This window comes from Phaenicophaeus curvirostris, chromosome 1 (assembly GCF_032191515.1).
Source record: "Phaenicophaeus curvirostris isolate KB17595 chromosome 1, BPBGC_Pcur_1.0, whole genome shotgun sequence".
Classification (NCBI taxonomy): Eukaryota; Metazoa; Chordata; class Aves; order Cuculiformes; family Cuculidae; genus Phaenicophaeus; species Phaenicophaeus curvirostris.
This window is the reverse complement of record NC_091392.1, coordinates 893,471-912,063: the sequence shown is the minus strand read 5'-3', so window position 1 is coordinate 912,063 and position 18,593 is coordinate 893,471. Positions and strand designations below refer to the sequence as shown.

Sequence of the window (18,593 nt, the reverse complement as noted above, 5' to 3'; positions counted from 1 at the left end):
CCTACCTGCCTCAGGGGCTCCCGCCGCCCCCCCCCGCGCATGCGCAGCCCCCGCGACTCTCCGGCCCCGCCCCTCCGGGCGGTGTCCGCCCCCCCCCCCCCCACCCCCTCGTGTTGCCCGGCGACGGCCGGAGCGCTCCGATTGGACGAGGCCGTCACGGAGCGGCCAATGGGAGCGCGGCATCGCCTCTTCCCCGCCCCCCACCCCGTCGCGCATGCGCAGTGTGATTGGATAGGCGGCTGATGGGGGCGGGGCCAGCGCCGCGCATGCGCCGTGCGGACGCGCAGCCGCGGCGTCCCCTCCGCGTTGCCAGGCAACGCGCGGAGCGCTCTGATTGGTCGGGACCGCGACTTCCGGCCAATGGGAGCGGCGGTTGCTGCGGCGCGCGGGGTTGGTGGGGGAGGGGGAACCGGAAGCGCTCGGGGCGCGGGGAGCGAAGAGCGGCGGGAAGAAGATGTCGAGCAGGAGGCCGCTCGGGGATCCGGAGGTGGCGTGAGGGGCCCCTTTCCAGCGCTGCCAGAGGGCCGCGGGGAGAAGGGGGCGAGCTCGGGGAGCGGGGAGGGCCCGGGGAAACGGGGAGGGGGGCGAGGGGAGGCGGGGCGGCCGGGGAAACCGGGCTGAGGGGGTGTGGGGGGGAGGGGGAAACCGGGGTGGGGGTGTGAGGGGAGAGGAAAACCGGAGGGGGGAGAAGGAAACCGGGAGGGGGGAGGTGGGGGGAGAGGGAAACCGGGAGGGGGAGCAGAGAGGGAGCTCGGGAAACCGGGGGGGGGGAGAGGGAGACCGGGAGCGGGGTGTGAGGGGAGAGGGAAACGGGAGAGGGGGAGAGAAGGGAACCGGGAGGGAGGAGGTGGAGGGAGAGGGAGAGAGCTGGGGAGGAGCGAGGGGAACCAGTGGGGGGGGGGGGTGCTTGGGGAACGGGAAAGGGGGCTCAGGGAACCGGGATAAGGAGCTTGGGGAATGGGGGGGCGCTCAGAGAACTGGGTTGGGGAGCAGAGGGGGAGCTCAGGGAATGAGGGGAGCGAGGGGAACCGGGGTGGGGAGCAAGGGGGGAGCTTGGGGAGTGAGGGGGGGCTCGTGGAACCGGGATGAGGAGTGATGGGGGAGCTTGGGACCCTGAGATGGGGAGCTTGGGGGATGGGGGGGTGCTCAGAGAACTGGGATGAGGGGCAGAGGGGGAGCTCAGGGAATGGGGGGGGCTCAGAGAACTGGGATGAGGGGCAGAGGGAGAGCTCAGGGAATGGGGGGGGCTCAGGGAACCGGGCTGGGGAGCAGGGAGGGAGCTTGGGGAACAGGGGGACTCAGAGAACCAGGCTGGGGAGTGGGGGGCTTGGAGAAGCAGTCTGGGGAGCCGCGGGGGTGGGGGGGGGTTGGCTCAGGAACCTGGAATGTGGAGCTTGGGGAATGAGGGGCTCAGAGAACCAGGATGGGGAGCAGGGAGGGAGCTTGGGGAATGGGGGGAGCAAGGGGAACCGGGCTGGGGAGGTGAGAAAGGGGGTTCAGGACCCCAGGATGGGGAGTGAGGGGAAGGGGGGTGCTCAGAGAACCTGGATGTGGAGCAGGGTGGGAGCTCGGGGAGCAGTTGGGCTCGGGAACCGGGCTGGGGAGCAGAGGGAGGGGGCTCTGGCAGCCAGGTCGAGGAAGGCATCTCAAGATTTGGGGGAATCGGGGGGCTCAGGGAGCGAAGCAGGGGAGCAGTGGGGAACTGGGGACCTGGGCCGAGGTGCGGAGGTGGGATTCAGGATCCAGAGCCATGGAGTGGGAGGGGAAGGACTCAGGGAGCCGAGCAGGGGAGCAGTGAGAAATTGAGGATCCAGACTGGGAAGCGGGGGGTTCTTAGGGGTCTGGGGAGCCGGAGGGAGTCGGGAACCCAGGCTGAGAAGCAGGGACAGTCCTGGGTGGGCCATGGGGTGCAGGGTCCCCAGCAGTAGGGGTGTTCCTGGGTGCTTCGGGGTGTGGGGATCAGTTAATTGGAGGCTGAGGAGCGTTCCTGGAGTCAGGCGAGCTGTGGCTTGGGAGAGAAACTCCTTCTGAGGCTTCAAAGTAGCGGTTCGGTGGGGTTTAATATAGAGCTGGAGATTCAGAGGTCTTTCTCTGAGCCTGAGAGAGGAGGCGTTTTAAGTGGTGCCTGCGGTCTCATTCCTCTTTTTGCTGTCTCTTAATGCACTTCGATTGCCTCTTGTCAATGGGCTTTTGCTTGCAAAGCAAATAAATAGCTGTATATTGAGTTCCCCTTATCTTTTCTCTTTAAAAAGTACTTAACCAGGCGCATCCCTCAGAATCCCAGATACCAACATATCAAAACCCGCCTCGATACCGGTAAGTGTAATTGTCGTAGGGTAAAAACACCAAACGGGGGTGTGAGAGTACAAAAAAATGTATTGAATGTCTTAAATTTGATGCTAGTTAGGCTGCTCCTCAAATCTTGGGTTCAGTTTTGGGCCCCTCACTCCAAGAAAGACCTTGAGGGGCTGGAGCGCGTCCAGAGAAGGGAACGGAGCTGGGGAAGGGGCTGGAGCCCAGGGGTTCTGGGAGCGGCTGAGGGGCCTGGGGCTCTTCAGCCTGGAGAAAAGGAGGCTGAGGGGAGACCTCATCGCTCTCTACAACTGCCTGAGAGGCTGGAGCCAGGTGGGAGGTGGCCTCAGCTCCCAAGGAACAATTGAGAGGATGAGAGGAAATGGCCTCAAGTTGCACCAGGGGAGGTTTAGTTGGGATATTAGGAAAAATATCTTTACTGAAAGAGTGTTGAAGCACTGGAGAAGTTTGCTCGGGGCAGTGGTGGAGTCTCCATCTCTGGAGGTGTTCAAAAAACACGTAACCATGGCGTTTTGGGACATGATTTAGTCGGCACGGTGGGCTTGGGCTGATGGTTGGACTGGGTGGTCGTATAGGTCTTTTCCAACCTTTATGATTCTATGATTGCAGCTTCGTTAGGGGGTTGAGCATAAATATACAGATGCCGTAATGTAGCAACGTTCTGAAGGTGATGACTTTGTTCTCCAAAGCATTATCAAAACAGCTTCTACTTTTGAATAGAGAGGAAACCTGTAAATGGGAACGGTGCTGTTGAGACTTGATTTGGGGAATTTCACCATTCTGACCATCAGGCTGTGGATATTTTCATGTCCGTTACCGAATAGCCTGTAAAATAAAGTCCAGATACGCTCTGTAGTGGAACTGAAACAGCGCTGTGGGCGTTTGCAAACCATCTGAGCTCCTGGTTATCAACGTCGATGGTGACTTCTCTGCAGGACAGAGGCTTTAAGCTACAGAGCGCTGCCCATTCCTGGAGGCAGCTTGGGTTCGAGAAGTCCTTGACTGATTTTGCTCTTTATCTTTTGGCCTTCCTTGTGAGGGAAAACCGTGATATTTTTTGATTTATGGCTTTTCTTTTTCTGTTATAGGAAACAGTTTGTCAAAATACATGGAAAAGCTGGAAGAGATCAAAAGAAGTGAGTATCCGGAGAGGAGCAGAACATGACTTGCAGTGGGTTAGTTCAAAACTGGAAGAGCACGGAGGAGCAGGGTTGAATCCCAGCCCCTCCCTTTGCCTGGAAATCTCCACTCTGGTGATTCCCACAGCCGTTTACAAGAATTAACTGTAGAAACACGCAGTGGTAGGACACCTTGATTCTCTGCTGGGCACCTTCTGCTCTCTTCTGTGCCTTTTATCTCTATCTCTTGCAGCGCTTTTACGAATTGACCTTAAGAAAGCAGGTGGGCAGGTCTAGGAGTCTTTCCAGATCCTTCCTTGTGGATGTTTTCTTATTCAATGGAAACTAGACAAGAATTTCCTGGACTAAGGAAATAAGACCAGATTCATCTGGGAAGACTCGGAGTGCTCTTAGAGTCATGGAACGGTTTGGGTTGGAAGGGACCTTGAAGCCCATCCGGTTCCAACACCTCCCACGGGACCAGGTTGCTCCAAGCTCCATCCAACCTGGCCTTGAACATCTCCAGGAATGGGGCAGCCACAGCTTCTCTGGGCAACCTGGGCCAAGGCCTCCTCACCCTCTCAGGAAAACGTTTCTTCTGAGCCTTTAGTTTGGTTTTAGATAACAAAAATGATTGAACTTGAGATCTTGTACCTGTTTATGACTTTAGGTACTTAGGTTTCTATCAGAAAACTTTGATAGAAAGAGATCAGCTCACTCCTGGGTAACTCATCGATTTTCAGGTAAACAAAGTTCTTCTTGTAAAAACACAAATGTTTTGAAGGCTTTGGGTCATTCAGACCAGTGAAAATCAAAGTGATTTTTATTTCAGCCTGTTTTCCCACTGAAAATAGGCTTTTTTTTTTTTTTTAAAGTCTTACCAATAAAACTAATGTTTTACTACTTTGTTTCCAGCTACTGCCAGGATTATTTTCACAGAAGGGAGCCAGGAAAGCTATTTAACCCAAGAGTTGCATTTATCAACATGAGAGATCCCCGTTAATGAGGATTAATAAGGATTTTGAATGTTTGGTTTTAATTCTTAGATGAACGCAGTGAAGAGGTTTGAGATGGTGATGTTCTGATTATAAGGGAGGTCACTAATCTGTCCCATAAAGATATTTGCGCTGGGCTTTGTGCAAAATCATCCTTTGTTGCTGGATTGTTTGTTGGGGTTTTTTAAACACTGTAGGTCTTTGGAAACTAGAGAGAGACGTGACCTCGCTTTCCAAACCCCCGTGACTAAGATTTCAGCCCTCAATGTTGAATTGCCATCGCTTTTTATCCCCGTTGAAAATCTTGTCGTATGGGTCTGCTTGGTTTTCAGTCTCTGCTCTGAATCTGGCTCCGTTTCCCATTGGGCCTTTTGTTTCATCGTGGTTCTGGAGTCCAATCGAAACGTTCTCATTATATTTAGGCTGAATAGGCACCTTGTGTTCCCAGGCAGCTTGGAAGCTTCTCCCCCTTGATTTCTCATGGATAGATGACACCGTTTGGACACGACCTTACAAACCCGGGACAGTCAACTCTCTGTCTCTTGTGTAACGTGAGAGAGCGAAACTTAACATCGCGAGCCCGCGGTGGAATCGAAAATGATAAGAGGGCTGGAACCAGAATGATTTGTTCTGTGCAGGATTGACTTGAAGAAAGGCACCAGCTCTCTGGTGTCGCTTCACTCATTTCCGAAGCCCTGAGGAGCCTGTCCTTGAGTATCCAATAACTGCAGCTTTATACCGGTTCGCTGAAGTGAAAAATGTCTGAAAATCTGAACGGACCTTCCAGGACGGAACCAGGTACGTCGTGTTGCTTCTGTAATCGAAAGCAGCACTTCTGAACTCTGAAACTGCTGGGAGGCTCCTTCAAGCCTTCAGGTTGCTCTGCTCCGGCTCGACTTCTGCAATAATGTTGGGTTTGTCTTGTTTTTTCTTGTCAAGAGTAATAATTTGGGCTGGTAAAGGCAAGATCTAGGTCATAAAGGCTTGTTCTGGGATAAACAATCCTTGTTTGATGCGAGTGGAAACATCCAGCAGCCTTTTTGTAGGAGCACTTTGTCAGTAGTTCTGCTTTGTCAGGGTTTAGTTGTGCATCCAGCACTTTGTGAGCTTTGCTGCTTTCGTTTGTCCTTCTAAATTAGGTTTATTTCTCATCCTTCACACAACTGAAGGGCTCTTTTTGTCCCCACTGTGGAACTTTAGTCATTTGGAGGCAGTCTACGTGTGAATTTTGTGTTAGATAGATCAAGGGGGCTGTATAAAAGGTGATTATTGCTGTTATTGATGAGTTATAAAGGACAACTTTAGCGACCTGAGCTCAAGGCTTGAAACCAGGTCGTTTTGTGAGAACTTGGAGGGTGATTTCCTATGAATTGACGTCCTGAAATCCAGTTTATGCTTCATACCTGCCATTTGGAAGCTGCAGTGCTCTGGGGTGTTATGGGTGAGCCCCTTTTCTCTAAGGGAAGTTGTTGAGTAGCAAATAGGTGCTTGCTTTGCAGCTTAATATACATTATATAGGGCAGGATGTTGAATTTGGGAACTCTGCTTGCTCTGAATGCTGAAAATTAATTGTCTTCCCTCCGCACAAAGCGGATTTAAGAAGGAAGGGATAGAAATAAAAACCTGCAGAGGTGAAAATTCATAATTCCTTTTTTTTTTTCTGTCCCACTACCATAATGTATACAGGGAGAACCTTGTCTGAGCAGAACGTCTGTCAGGAAGCGCATGAGATCTCAGCTTCCAGCGTTCGTGTGGCTCCTTCTCTAAACGTCAGCTTGAGAGTTTCCATGAGCTAATTTTGTGGTTATTTTCCGTGCGGCCGTTACAGGAATGTGGATTGGAGCCCTTCCCCCTCCTCTTTCCTTGCTTAAGCTATGGAGCATGGAGCAGATGGTTTTAGAGGATTTAGGATTGCTTAACTGGCTGGATTTGATAAAGGTTCTCTGTTATTAGCCCTCTTAGCTGAGCAGCTGGAGAGGGACCGGTCTGGAATATCCTGAAACAACCACTAAAACAATTAGAAAAATGCAAAGGAATCGTCGTCTTATAGAAATTGGTGACTTCAGAGGTGGAGCCTGGTAAATGAGGAGAAGGAGAAGAAGAAGGAAAAGAAAGAAGGAGCAATTTTATGTTTTAGGGAGCTGAGGTTTAACGTGGCTTCAAGAGCTGCGTGCACAGCACGCTTACAGCAGCAATGCCCACACGTCAGGAATTTTATTCATTTTTGCCTTTCCCTGTGTAGGATTGATCTTTTTTTCCCCCCCAACTCTGCAGTTTTCTTTCTAGCTGTAAATTTCCCAAAGGACAAGGCTTCCGTTACCTCCCGTTGGAAACTCTTTGATATCAAGATGTTCCTACCGATACTCGTCTTAGCTTCTCTCTCCTACTACATTCGCCTTTTGTTTCGCACAAGAAAGCTTCTCTCTTCCTGGTGTTTACGAATCTCTAGTATCTGTGTGCAATCAGACTTCAATCCTTGTCGTTACTTAGCACTGTTAATCCCTGCTCCGGTTGGTCGTAGTCGTTCCCAACGCAGTTTTCTTGCTGCCTAAGCTTCGTCTTCAGGCTTAAAGCTCAATTAGTGGAGTCTCTCCACAGCGATTACGTGTGTTTTGAGCAGCAGATCGAGATGGATGCCGGCTTGATTTTTCATTAAGCACCTTCTGTCGCTTCTCCATTCCTTCAGGTATTGGCAGATTATAGGAATTGGAATGTTATTGTTGGGTAAGGTAAGAAAACCCGCAGCGTTTCAATCGGTGAAATTAAACCATAGGATCATAGAAGCACAGAATGGTTTGGGTTGGAAGGGACCTTAAAGCCCATCCAGTTCCAACCTCCTGCTATGGGGAGGGACACCTCCCATTGCATCAAGCTGCTCAAGGCCCCATCCAACCTGACCTTGAACACCTCCAGGGATGGGGCAGCCACAGCTTCCTTGGGCAACCTCTTCCTAATGTCTAATCTAAATCTTTCCCTTCCAATTTAAAGCCATTCCCCCTCATCCTATCACTCCAGGCCCTTGTAGAAAGTCCCTCTCCAGCTTTCTTGTATTCCCTTTATGTCCTGGAAGGCTGCTCTAAGGTTTTCTTGGAGCCTTCTCCAGGCTGAACAAGCCCAACTCTCTCAGCCTGTCCTCCTAGCAGAGGTGCTCCACATCTCGCATCATCTTTGTCGCCTCTCTAGACCTTTTCCAACAGTTCCATCTCTTTCTCCTGTTGGGGATTCCAGAACTGGACACACAACTGCAGGTGGAGTCTCACCAGAGCAGAGCGGAGGGGCAGAATCTCCTCCCTCGCCCTGCTGACTTCGCTTCTTTTGATGCGGCTGAGGATACGTTTGGCCTTCTAGGCTGCGAGCATTTATTGCTGGATCGTGTTGAGCTTCTTTATCCATCAAAATAAATGTACACATTTAGCTTAGTATTTGCAAAGACCATCTGAGACACAGTGCCCCTGTGCTCCCAGTCTACTATAACTTGCACAAATTAGATCAGGTCAATTAAATCTTTTGTTTTACGAGGCTGTGACCATGAAAGGCTTCAGAGAACAGCAGGCAGGGTGAGAAATTCATGAAGCTGTTTCCTTCCTCCAGTGAGCACCCAAATCGCAAAACGATACAGATTTGAGTCTAAAGTGACTAAATCTCTTTGCTTGATTCGTATCTGGACAAGATCTCTCATTCTAACCAGTTTTACTTTTCACAAAGCCTTCAGGTTTGCTGCTCCAATCCCTCGGCGTGAGCTTAGTGCCCAGAAATCCAGAACAACCTTGGAGATGGGAATCTACAAGAATAGCTGCGACTAAGCCCGTTGCCTGGTATTTTTGAAAGGTGGGCAATAGCTCCAAATTCACGTTGTCCTCTTTTGTTTTTGAAGATTACAGATACAAAAAGGATGAGCTGTTTAAAAGACTGAAAGTGACTACTTTGGCCCAATTGGTATGTATAATTCTCTCTCTGGCCTCTGTAACTCGTTATCCTTAACGAACAGTGGTTTTCCTCTCTCTAAAGGTGTCTATGCAGTCATGTAGCCTTAGTGTTTAATTAATTTCCATTGCCTTCTTCCTGTCCTCATCGATTTCCCGTACCAAAAGCAACTCATCCAGGCCAATCTTTTTGAAGCAGTCATGTTTTTGATTGTAAAAAATGAAGTTTCTAGTGACTCCGCCTTTGAAATTTGTTCCCTGGTTTTAATTTCCTTTAACTTAAGAGGATCTTCAAGCCTCTTACTTCTTCATGTAGCCTTTTCTTTTGAATTGAAATCCTAGCTCACCGAGCTTTGTGTCAAGTAGCCCAAGCCCCTCCCTAATAGTGGTTTTAACAGAAGATGTGACTTCAAGGCTTTCTGCCTTGAAAATCTGATCAGTAAATAAAGAGCTGGGTTGCTTATATGTTGGTTCAAAAAAGTCGGTAAGAACTAGAGGAAGACAAACTTTCTCCTGGTGAGACCGCTCCTCGAATCCTGGGGTCAGTTCTGGGCCCCTCCCCACCAGAAGGATGTTGAGGCTCTGGAGCGAGTGCAGAGAAGAGCAACGAAGCTGGGGAAGGGGCTGGAGAAGAAGCCTGAGGGCCCTGGGGGTGTTTAGGCTGGAGAAGAGGAGGCTGAGGGGAGACCTCATTGCTCTCTCCAACTCCCTGAGAGGAGGTTGTGGAGAGGAGGGAGCTGGGCTCTTCTCCCAAGGGACAGGGGACAGGACGAGAGGGAATGGCCTCAAGCTCCACCAGGGGAGGTTTAGGCTGAACATTAGGAAAAAATATTTCGTGGAAAGGGTCATTGGTCCCTGTCCGAGGCTGCCCAGGGAGGGGGTTGAGTCCCCTTCCCTGGAGGGGTTTAAGGGCTGGGTGGACGAGGTGCTGAGGGACATGGGTTAGTGATTGATGGGGATGGTTGGACTCGATGATCCTGTGGGTCTATTCCAACCTGGTGATTCTGTGATTCTAAGTGGGGGGCCACAAAGATGTTCTGAGGGCTGGAGCACCTCTGCTATGAGGACAGGCTGAGACAGTTAGGGTTGTTCAGCTTGGAGAAGAGAAGGCTCCGAGGAGACCTTAGAGCAGACCTAAATGTGCTTGAGGAAAGCCAGGAGGGGCTCTTTATCTGGGAGGGTGAGGGGGAATGGTTTTAAGCTGAAGGCGGGGAAATCGTGATGAGATTTTAGGAAGAAATATTTTCCTGTGAGGGTGGGGAGGCCCTGGCACAGGTTGCTCAGAGAAGTGCCTGCTCCATCCCTGGAGGTGTTGAAGGCCAGGTTGGATGGGGCTTGGAGCAACCGCATCCAGTAGGAGGTGGCCGGGTGGTTGGAACTGGATGATCTTTAAGGTCTCTTCCAACCCAAGCCATTGAGTGATTAGAGAAGGAGAGGGAAGCTTAAATTTGCAGCTATTGGAGTGGATTTCTGCAGAATCATACGGTTAGTTCCCCTGGATTAAGACCCATCCCATGACGTTTACTGGTGTGATGAGCTCATTTAGTGCGTGAATCTCTCTGGTCTGCTCCCTCACATGAATTAACCGTTTGTGATTTTAGCCAGCGTAGTGTATGCTCTGAAATGTTTCAGCTGTAGCCGGTGACTGAGCCTCATAAATACCAGAAAACGTTTAGGTATTGGATGTTTTCCGCTGACACCGGGCTGTGCTTATCGAGTTATCTGCTTGCTTTTGTTTCTTGTAGGTCATCCAGGTTGCCTCTCTAGCTGATGAAACCCTAGAAGTGACAAATGAGGAGATTCACAAGCTGGAAGGTAACGATATTTGGCGTAAGCACGAAGAGAAAGAGCTGTAGATCCCTGTCGCGTGGTGAACTGTGTCCTGACAGACAGAGCTGACTGTTCAGCAAAACTTTTCATCAGGAGGAAAAAAAAATAACCCATGGCCTGCAGCCATTCTGCTTTGAGGAGAAGGACTCTGCTAAAACAGAGTGGTGTGCACATGCAAAAGGCCTCGTGCTGGCAAGTTTCATGTAATTTAGTAAATACGAGGCATCAAAAATTACATTTCTAATCTTAAAATGAGATCTTGAGCTCTTAATCGTATGGCTCTCTATTATTTTAAATACAAGGTCCTCAGTAAGTCATTCCTGTAAGAGGATGAAGACGAGGCCGTCTACTAAGAATAGAAGCTGGGCTTAAAACCTGTTTCTTCATTTCCTGCAGGATTTTAACTCTTTCTAGTCTGTTCTCTCCCAGATGGTGAATCTGCTGCTCCAGATGCTGACGCTGAACTCCTGGCAGGGACAAATGGGAAAGGGAGCCCCGATGGGACACCAAGTCCAGTCCTGGTCATAAACGACGCGGGAGCAGGGGAATCCTATCGGTCCACGCTGCAGAGGTGCCTGAAAATACACAATTTTCTTCCTCTCTTAGCAGATAATTCTCCAGGCTGGAGAAGTGGGGCTGTGAGAACCTCAGGAGGTTCAACAAGGCCAAGTGCAAGGTCCTACACCTGGGTCGGGACAGTCCCCAATTTCAGTACACGATGGGGGATGATGTGATTGAGAGCTGCCCTGCAGAGAAGGACTTGGGGTGCTGGTTGATGAGAAGCTCGACATGAGCCGGCAACGTGTGCTTGCAGCCCAGAAGGCCACCTGTGTCCTGGGCTGCATCCAGAGAACGTGGCCAGCAGGGCGAGGGAAGTGATTCTGCCCCTCTATTCCTCTCTTGGGAGACCTCAGCTGGAGGGTTGTGTCCAGGTCTGCGATCCTCAACATGAGAAGGAGTTGGAGCTGTTGGAATGGGTCCAGAGGAGGCTACAAAGATGATGTGAAGGGTGGAGCACCTCCCGTACGAGAACAGGCTGAGAGAGTTGGGCTTGTTCAGCCTGGAGAAGAGAAGGCTCCAAGGAGACCTTAGAGCAGCTTCCAGAACCTGAAGGGGCTACAGGGAAGCTGAGGAGGGACTATTCATAAAGGCTTGTGGTGACAGGACAAGGGGCAATGGGGATAAACTGGAGAGGGGCAGATTTAGGCTAGACATAATGAGGAATTTCTTCACCATGAGAGCGATGAGGCCCTGGAACAGGTTTCCCAGGAAAGTTGTGGCTGCCCCATCCCTGGAGGTTTTGAAGGCCACGTTGGATGGGGCCTTGGGCAGTCTGATCCCGTGGGAGGTGTCCCTGCCCATGGCAGGGAGGTTGGAACTAGATGATCTTCAAGGTCCCTGCCAACCCGAAGTATTCTATGATAATTATTTTTATCCAGCTAGTTATTTTAAATTGCTACCGAGTGGCTTTATATTTCTCATTAAAGCCTGACCTTGCAGGTCTGGGGATGTGAGGAGAGGGAGCGTTGGCAGATTTTCCTGCCTGAATGGGTTTGGTTTGAGGCTGTAACCCAACACTCTGGCCACCTGATGATTGTCTGAATGGCTGGCAAGGAAATACGTTAGTGGGAGCCGATCCACATCCGTAGGTTCAAGAATCTGTTATAAACTGCTCTGTTATGAACTCATTAATGTGCTTTCCTGATGATCTTAACGGGTTGTCCTGAGAGTTAGAGTCGAATTTCCAGACCCAGCGCATCACTAGCCAAGGTCAGAGATATCAGGAAGATGCTGTAAGAGGAAGCTTTGTCTCAATTTGAAGAATTTCTTCACCATGAAAGTGATGAGACCCTGGAATAGGTTGCCCAGGGAAGCTGTGGCTGCCCCGTCCCTGGAGGAGTTGGTCAAATTCTGTGACCACTAAGAGTATTTGGAAGTTCTTCTCCTGTCCTGTACCCAGTCTAGGTGTGAAATGTGAGTCCTCTGCATAGCACTGCTTGTAGATCATAGAATAGTAGAGTGGCTTGGGTTGGAAGGGATCTCAAAGCTCATCCAGTTCCAACCCCCTGATGTGGGCAGGGTCACCTTCTAGTGGCTCAGGTTGCTCCAAGCCCCATCCAACCTGGCCTTGAACCCCTCCAGGGGTGGGGCAGCCACCACTTTTCTGGACAACCTGGGCCAGGGCCTCCCCACCCTCACAGGGAACGATTCTTCCCATATATCTTATCTAAACTTTCCCTATTTCAGTTTACAGCCATTCCCCCTCGTCCTATCACTACAGGACTTTTTTAAAAGTCCCTCTCCTGCTTCCTTGTAGCCCCCCTGACAGTTATTTACTCTCTGACATGCTGAGATCTCAACCTTGGCAGCTTCTTAGAATTATTCTCCCTTGTCTCACTTAGGACATTGAATAAAACTCATGGACCTGACCGATCCAGGAGAGTGTAGAGTTTTCGCATAGCAGAGCTGTACTCTTATTTAATTTTTATCAATATAATTAAGTAAACAATCTCTTACGATGTACTGGAAAGCCTGAAAGAGACTCTCTCTGTTTTTCTGTGGTGTCTGGAGCATAAATGGGTATTGGAGCAGCTGGTGGAGAAGCACTGACCTGGAGAAGAGGTACAGAATGTTCGGGGTGAGAGCTGGCACCATAACCTCCTCTTTCCTCTTCTAGTGTGATAAGTGGTGTTGGTGAAATGGATGTAGAAAAGGACACTCGAAAGAAAGTGGATGCTCCGACTAAAGAAATGCCTTATCCCGACTGCCCCTTCCTGCTGTTGGACGTGCGAGACCGAGATGCGTACGACCAATGTCACATTGTTGGAGGTAAGGAGGCCGGAATCCCACAGCAACCCAGTGTCCACTGGGGTCATAAATTTAGCTCCATGTGTCGTAATCTGGCTGGCTTCATTTTTTTTCCCCCCAAGGTGTTGATTGACAGCGACTGAACATGAGCCAGCAGTGGCCTAGGTGGCCAAGAAGGCCAATGGCATCTTGGCTTTGATCAGAAACGGTGTGGCCAGCAGGTCCAGGGAGGTTCTTCTCCCTCTGGACTCAGCCCTGGTGAGACCACTCCTTGAAAACTGTGTTCAGTTCTGGGCCCCTCCCCACAAGAAGGATGTTGAGGCTCTGGAGCGAGTGCAGAGAAGAGCAACAAAGATGGGGAAGGGGCTGGAGAACAAGCCTGACGGCTCTGGGGGTGTTTAGGCTGGAGAAGAGGAGGCTGAGGGGAGACCTCATTGCTCTCTCCAAGTCCCTGAGAGGAGGTTGTGGAGAGGAGGGAGCTGGGCTCTTCTCCCAAGTGACAGGGGACAGGACGAGAGGGAATGGCCTCAAGCTCCACCGGGGGAGGTTCAGGCTGGACATCAGGATGAAATATTTCACTGAAAGGGTGATTGGTCCCTGTCCGAGGCTGCCCAGGGAGGTGGTGGAGTCCCCTTCCCTGGAGGGGTTTAAGCGCCGGGTGGACGAGGCGCTGAGGGACATGGGTTGGTGTTTGATAGGAATGGTTGGACTCGATGATCCCGTGGGTCTTTTCCAGCCTGGTGATTCTATGATTCTATGATCACTTGGGTGTGGAATGCTCTTGGCACTCATGCAGTACGCCCATAGTATCATTGAGGTTGGAAAAGACGTCCAAGTTCATCCGGTCCAACTGCCAGCCCAGCACCACCATGCCTACCAAATCGTGTCCCAAAGTGCCATGTCCACTTGTTTTTTGAGACTTTCCAGTGATGGACACTCCACTGCTTCCTGGGCACCTTCTCCCAATGCTTCACCACTCTGAGTAAAGAAATTTTTCCTGATGCCAAATCTACACCTCCTTTGGCTTGACTTAAAGCTGATTCTTCTCATCCTATTGCTTGGGAGAAGATACCAACACCCTCCTTTGAGGCAGTTGTAGAGGTTGATAAGGTCTCCCCTCAGCCTCTTGTTCTCCAGACTGAACAATCCCAGGTCCCTCAGCTGGTCCTCTCCAAACCCTTCTCCAGCTTTGTTGCCCTCCTCTGGATTTACTCCAGCCCTTCAATATCTTTCTTCTTGTGAGTGGCCCCAAAACTAAAACCAGATTTAAGTTGTGGCCTCCCCAGCGCTAAATCCAGGTGCACAATCACTTCTCTACTGCTGGCCACACTCTAGCTGATCCAAACCAGGACGCTGCTGGCCACCTCGGCTTTCTGTCCTGGAAAAAGGATGAGAGGATTGAGCTCATGTTAATCTCTCATTCTGTGGGTTTTCAGGTCTGTTGAATTCCAACAAGTCTGGGTTGGTTGGATTCCAGGCTGGGTGATGGTTGCTTTTCAACTGCTGTATGATTTTTCTCTCTTTTTTCCCCCCTCCTCTGCAGCTTATTCCTACCCTATCGCAACGCTGTCTAGGACCATGAACCCCTACACCAATAATATTCTGGAATACGTATCCTTTACGTATAAAGTGGTGGAATAAGAAAAAAAATAGCTAAATGGGGGAATGATGATGGGAGCTTCCCAAAACAACTGGGGCTCAAGCAGCCACTGTGACCAGGACGATGTTTAACCAACAAAATCTGATTATTTCAAGGAGGGGAAGGTCTTTTAACCTGGTCGTGGTGACCTGGTGGGGCTCTGCTGACACTATTGGATGCTGGGTTCTTGTTCCTCAAGGCTGTGATGCCTTTCGATTGTGGTGGGAGCTGCCTGAATTTGGCTTCCCTTGGAATTTTGGCTGCTGGAAGGCAAAGCTGAGCTCGTTAGGCACACGTCGCTCGTTATTGCTTGAGCGCTGGGCTTCTTGAAGGCTGTGCGATCAGATCTTTGGATTCCCCTTGGCACCTTGCTGGGGATTGGCTTTTCTCTGAAGGAAAGAGAAAGGATTATGAGGTAGGATTAGGCTGATCGTTTCCTGGGCTGCAGGGGAGAGGGAATTTCGTAAATGAAAATGCTTCTATTGACTGTTTCTAACCTTCAAAACGGTGGTGGATGCTTCTTGCAGGATGAGATGAGGCTGTGTCCTTCCCAGCTGGCAACCCCCAGCTACTGCAAAATCCATTTTAGAGCACGAGCGACGGGAAAGCGTTCTGCCTGGTACTCACAAATCAAGTAGGGAGCCTCTCAGTCTCCAGTCCCATTGGTTTGTGTCTCTTTTTTTTTCTTCTAAAAGGTATTAACGGTCCCCTTGAAGTTTACAAATGAGTCCTTAACTCATCCTATCAGAAAAACGCCCACGGGAAAATTATCATTGTGTATGACAACGATGAGAGGTTAGCCAGCCAGGCCGCGACCACCATGTGCGAGAGGGGCTTTGAGAACTTGTTCATGTTATCTGGAGGTAAGTAGGGATGGGCAGGACTTCCTGAGATCTCAGGAAGGCAGATTGAGAGCAGCGAGCAAGGATTGGATGAGCTGGAGATCGGAAAGAGCTGGATGATCAGCTCTGCTGAGTGTTTTATTTAAATCACTGGTCCCATCTTAGCTTGTGGTCACTGGTAACGCGTGATCTCTGTGTCCATAGGCCTGAAGGTCCTTGCACAGAAGATCCCGGAAGGTCTGGTCACCGGCACGATCCCCGCGTCCTACCAAGCGGCAGCTCCCGGTGGATCTGCTCGAAGAAAGATCTCTCCCAAAGCGCCACCCGTGCGTGCTGAGAATAAATGGAGATATTCTGCAGATGATTTACAGAAGATAAAGTACTACCTGGAAGAGAACATTTCTTCAGACGCTGCCAGTAAGGCTCCCGGACAAATGCTGCAGCTGCTTTCTGTAGCTCTTGAGGCTGCCCTGCAACACTTCTCTGCTTTGCTATCTTCTCTCTATGAGATTGCTGGGAGAGTTTCTTCTAAACTATCTGAGAAGAAGGTTGAGGGAGGGTGATTCTGCCCTTTACTTGGTTCTTGAGACCTCACCTTGAGCCCTGTGTTTAGTTCTGGAGTCCCCAGTACAGGAGGGACACGGATCTGTTGGAGTGAGTCCAGAGGAGGCCATGGAGATGATCTCATCTCCCATACAAGGACAGGCTGAGAAAATTAAGTTTGTTCAACCTGGAGAAGAGAAGGCTCCAGGGAGACCTTAAAGCAGCTTCCAGTGCTGGAAGGGGTAGCAGGAGAGCTGGGGAGGGACTTTTGAATCGGGAGTGCAGGGATAGGATGGGGGGGAACGGTTTTAAGCTGAAGGAGGGGAACTTGAGATGAGATTTTAGGAAGAAATATTTTCCTGTGAGGGTGGGGAGGCCCTGGCCCAGGTTGTTCCAGAGAAGTTGTGGCTGCCCCATCCCTGGAGGGGTTCAAGGACAGGTTGGATGGGGCTTGGAGCAACCTGGTCCAGTGGAAGGTGTCCCTGCCTGTGGGAGGGTGTTTGGAACTGGCTGGGCTTGAAGGTCCCTTCCAACCCAAACCATTCTATGAAGATCCACCAAAACCTGTGCTATGCTGATCTCAGAGGACTTAAATCTTACATGGTGGCAAAATCCTGGGCCTGCTGAGGTTGTGCCCCATATATTTAGGTTTTCATGGTGACCTGGAGGAGTTTCAAAGTCTTGGGCTTGTACAGATAGATAGAGACTGCCTAGAATCTGCCCCAGTTTGGATCACAACACAACCCCCTGCTGAATTATTGATGGGTCAGAATCCTAACAGTGAGAGCTGGAGAGGCAGCAACAGGACATCTGCTTATCCTCATGCTCTGTCACCCACACAGCTTCTGATCTTTTTTCTGAGAAGCTCGACATGAGCTGGCAATGTGCGTTCACAGCCCAGAGGGCCAACCGTGTCCTGAGCTGCATCCAAAGAACGTGGCCAGCAGGGTGAGGGAGGGGATTCTGCCCCTCTGTTCCTCTCCTGGGAGACCCAACCTGGAATATTGTGTCCAGGTCTGGAATCCTCAACATGAGAAGGAGATGGAGCTGTTGGAACGGGGCCAGAGGAGGCTCCAAGGATGATGCGAGGGCTGGAGAACCTCCTGTATGAGGACAGGCTGAGAAAGTTGGGGTTGTCCAGCCTGGAGAGGAGAAAGCTCTGGGGAGACCTTAGAGCGACCTTCCAGTACCTGAAGGGGCTCCAGGAAAGCTGGGGAGGGACTATTCATAAAGGCTTGTGTTGGTAGGACGAGGGGCAATGGGGATAAGCTGGAGAGGGGCAGAGTTAGACTAGACATCAGGAGGAATTTCTTCACCATGAGGGAGGTGAGACCCTGGAACATGTTTCCCAGGGAAGTTGTGGCTGCCCCATCCCTGGAGGTGTTGAAGGCCAGGTTGGATGGGGCTTGGGCAGCCTGATCTAGTGGGATGTCCCTTCCTATGGCAGGCTTGTTGCCACTAGATGATCTTGAAGATCCCTTCCAACCCCAACTATTCTATGATTCTTCCTCAGGTTCTTTCAGCCGCGCTTCTTCAGGCCGCGATTCCAAGGTTTCAGCCATCAGGAGCAGCTCCAGCCTCCCCACCGCCCGCTCGCTCAGCAGGAGCAGCCTCCAGAGCAGGCCATGGAAATAAGTCAACGGTGTCTTCTTCTAGGGAATAAATGAACGCCCGGGTCCTGGGAACCCCGAGCAGTGCAGCCCGTTTGCCGTTTTAGATAATCGGCAGAGAAAATCAGCGGCTGTTTATAAAGAGCAGCTCGGGTGAGGCCGGGGGAGTGGAGCAGTTGACGTTTCATAGAAGCAGGAACGATATCGCCTTGGTAAGGCTGATTTTTAGATGCAGCATCGGGACAGAGTCGATACAGCTGATTTTATAGGGGAGGGAGGAAACCGGTAGGAAAGCCCGTGACCAGTAGAAACAGTTGAAGCTTGTAGTTCACACGAGTGGATTTGTGTCTGTAATAAATACTCTCCCTGTGCTGTGGCCGGAACCCCAGACTGTGCGAACATCCGAACCCGTGAGGGGAACGGGCCGGAGATCGTCTGCGAGCAAAGACTTTGGTGTGTAGCAGACACACAGACATTCAGCAACTTGCCAAAACGCTGGGAGAGAGGATTCCCAAAGGTTGCGGGGTGTTTTAAATTATGTTAATGAACGGAAGTGTTTGTAATAAAGATGTTTTTGGAAATAACACCCAGCGTGGCGCTGTAACCTGACAGCTGTGGTTGCTCACGGACAGCTTGTGTTCTGTATTTTGCCCCATACAGCGCTCCAGGCTTGGGGAAGAGTGTCTGGAAAGCTGCCTGGTGGAGAAAGACCTGAAGGTGCTGGTTGACAGCTGAATATGAGCCAGCAGTGGCCCAGGTGGCCAAGAAGGCCAGCAGCATCGTGGCTTGGATGAGAAACGGTGTGGCCGGCAGGAGCAGGGAAGAAATTGTGCCTTTGTACTTGGCGTTGGTGAGGCCGCACCTCAAATCCTGGGTTTAGTTTTGAGCCCCTTGCTCCAAGAAGGACGTTGAGAGGCTGGAGTGCGTCCAGAGAAGGGAACGGAGCTGGAGAACAAGGGTTATGAGAGGTGG

The 18,593-nt window shown here is 50.8% G+C and overlaps 1 protein-coding gene across 2 annotated transcripts; it reads left to right on the top strand.

Moving 5' to 3' along the window:
* The first annotated feature begins 412 nt into the window (after window positions 1-412).
* CEP41 (centrosomal protein 41) lies at window positions 413-18,199 on the top strand. Of its 2 annotated transcripts, XM_069864863.1 has the most exons (11): window positions 413-487; window positions 2,253-2,316; window positions 3,402-3,449; window positions 8,301-8,362; window positions 10,095-10,164; window positions 10,609-10,750; window positions 12,857-13,008; window positions 14,531-14,598; window positions 15,375-15,489; window positions 15,673-15,885; window positions 17,525-18,199. In XM_069864863.1, exons 1-11 carry the CDS (start codon window positions 455-457, stop codon window positions 17,644-17,646), a joined length of 1,089 nt encoding a protein of 362 aa, XP_069720964.1. In that variant the 5' UTR covers window positions 413-454; the 3' UTR covers window positions 17,647-18,199. The 2 variants fall into 2 exon arrangements, with proteins under 2 accessions (XP_069720964.1, XP_069721045.1); XM_069864944.1 differs by lacking the exons at window positions 413-487; window positions 2,253-2,316; window positions 3,402-3,449 and adding an exon at window positions 5,095-5,224.
* Window positions 18,200-18,593: the final 394 nt, after the last annotated feature.

What these genes read in the sequence shown, in the direction of transcription:
- CEP41 (XM_069864863.1), top strand. Translation starts at nt 455, where the DNA reads ATGTCGAGCAGGAGGCCGCTCGGGGATCCGGAG. An exon ending in TGACTACTTTGGCCCAATTG is followed by an intron (nt 8,363 to 10,094) that starts GTATGTATAATT and finishes TGTTTCTTGTAG; the next exon opens with GTCATCCAGGTTGCCTCTCT. An exon ending in CCAATGTCACATTGTTGGAG is followed by an intron (nt 13,009 to 14,530) that starts GTAAGGAGGCCG and finishes CCTCCTCTGCAG; the next exon opens with CTTATTCCTACCCTATCGCA.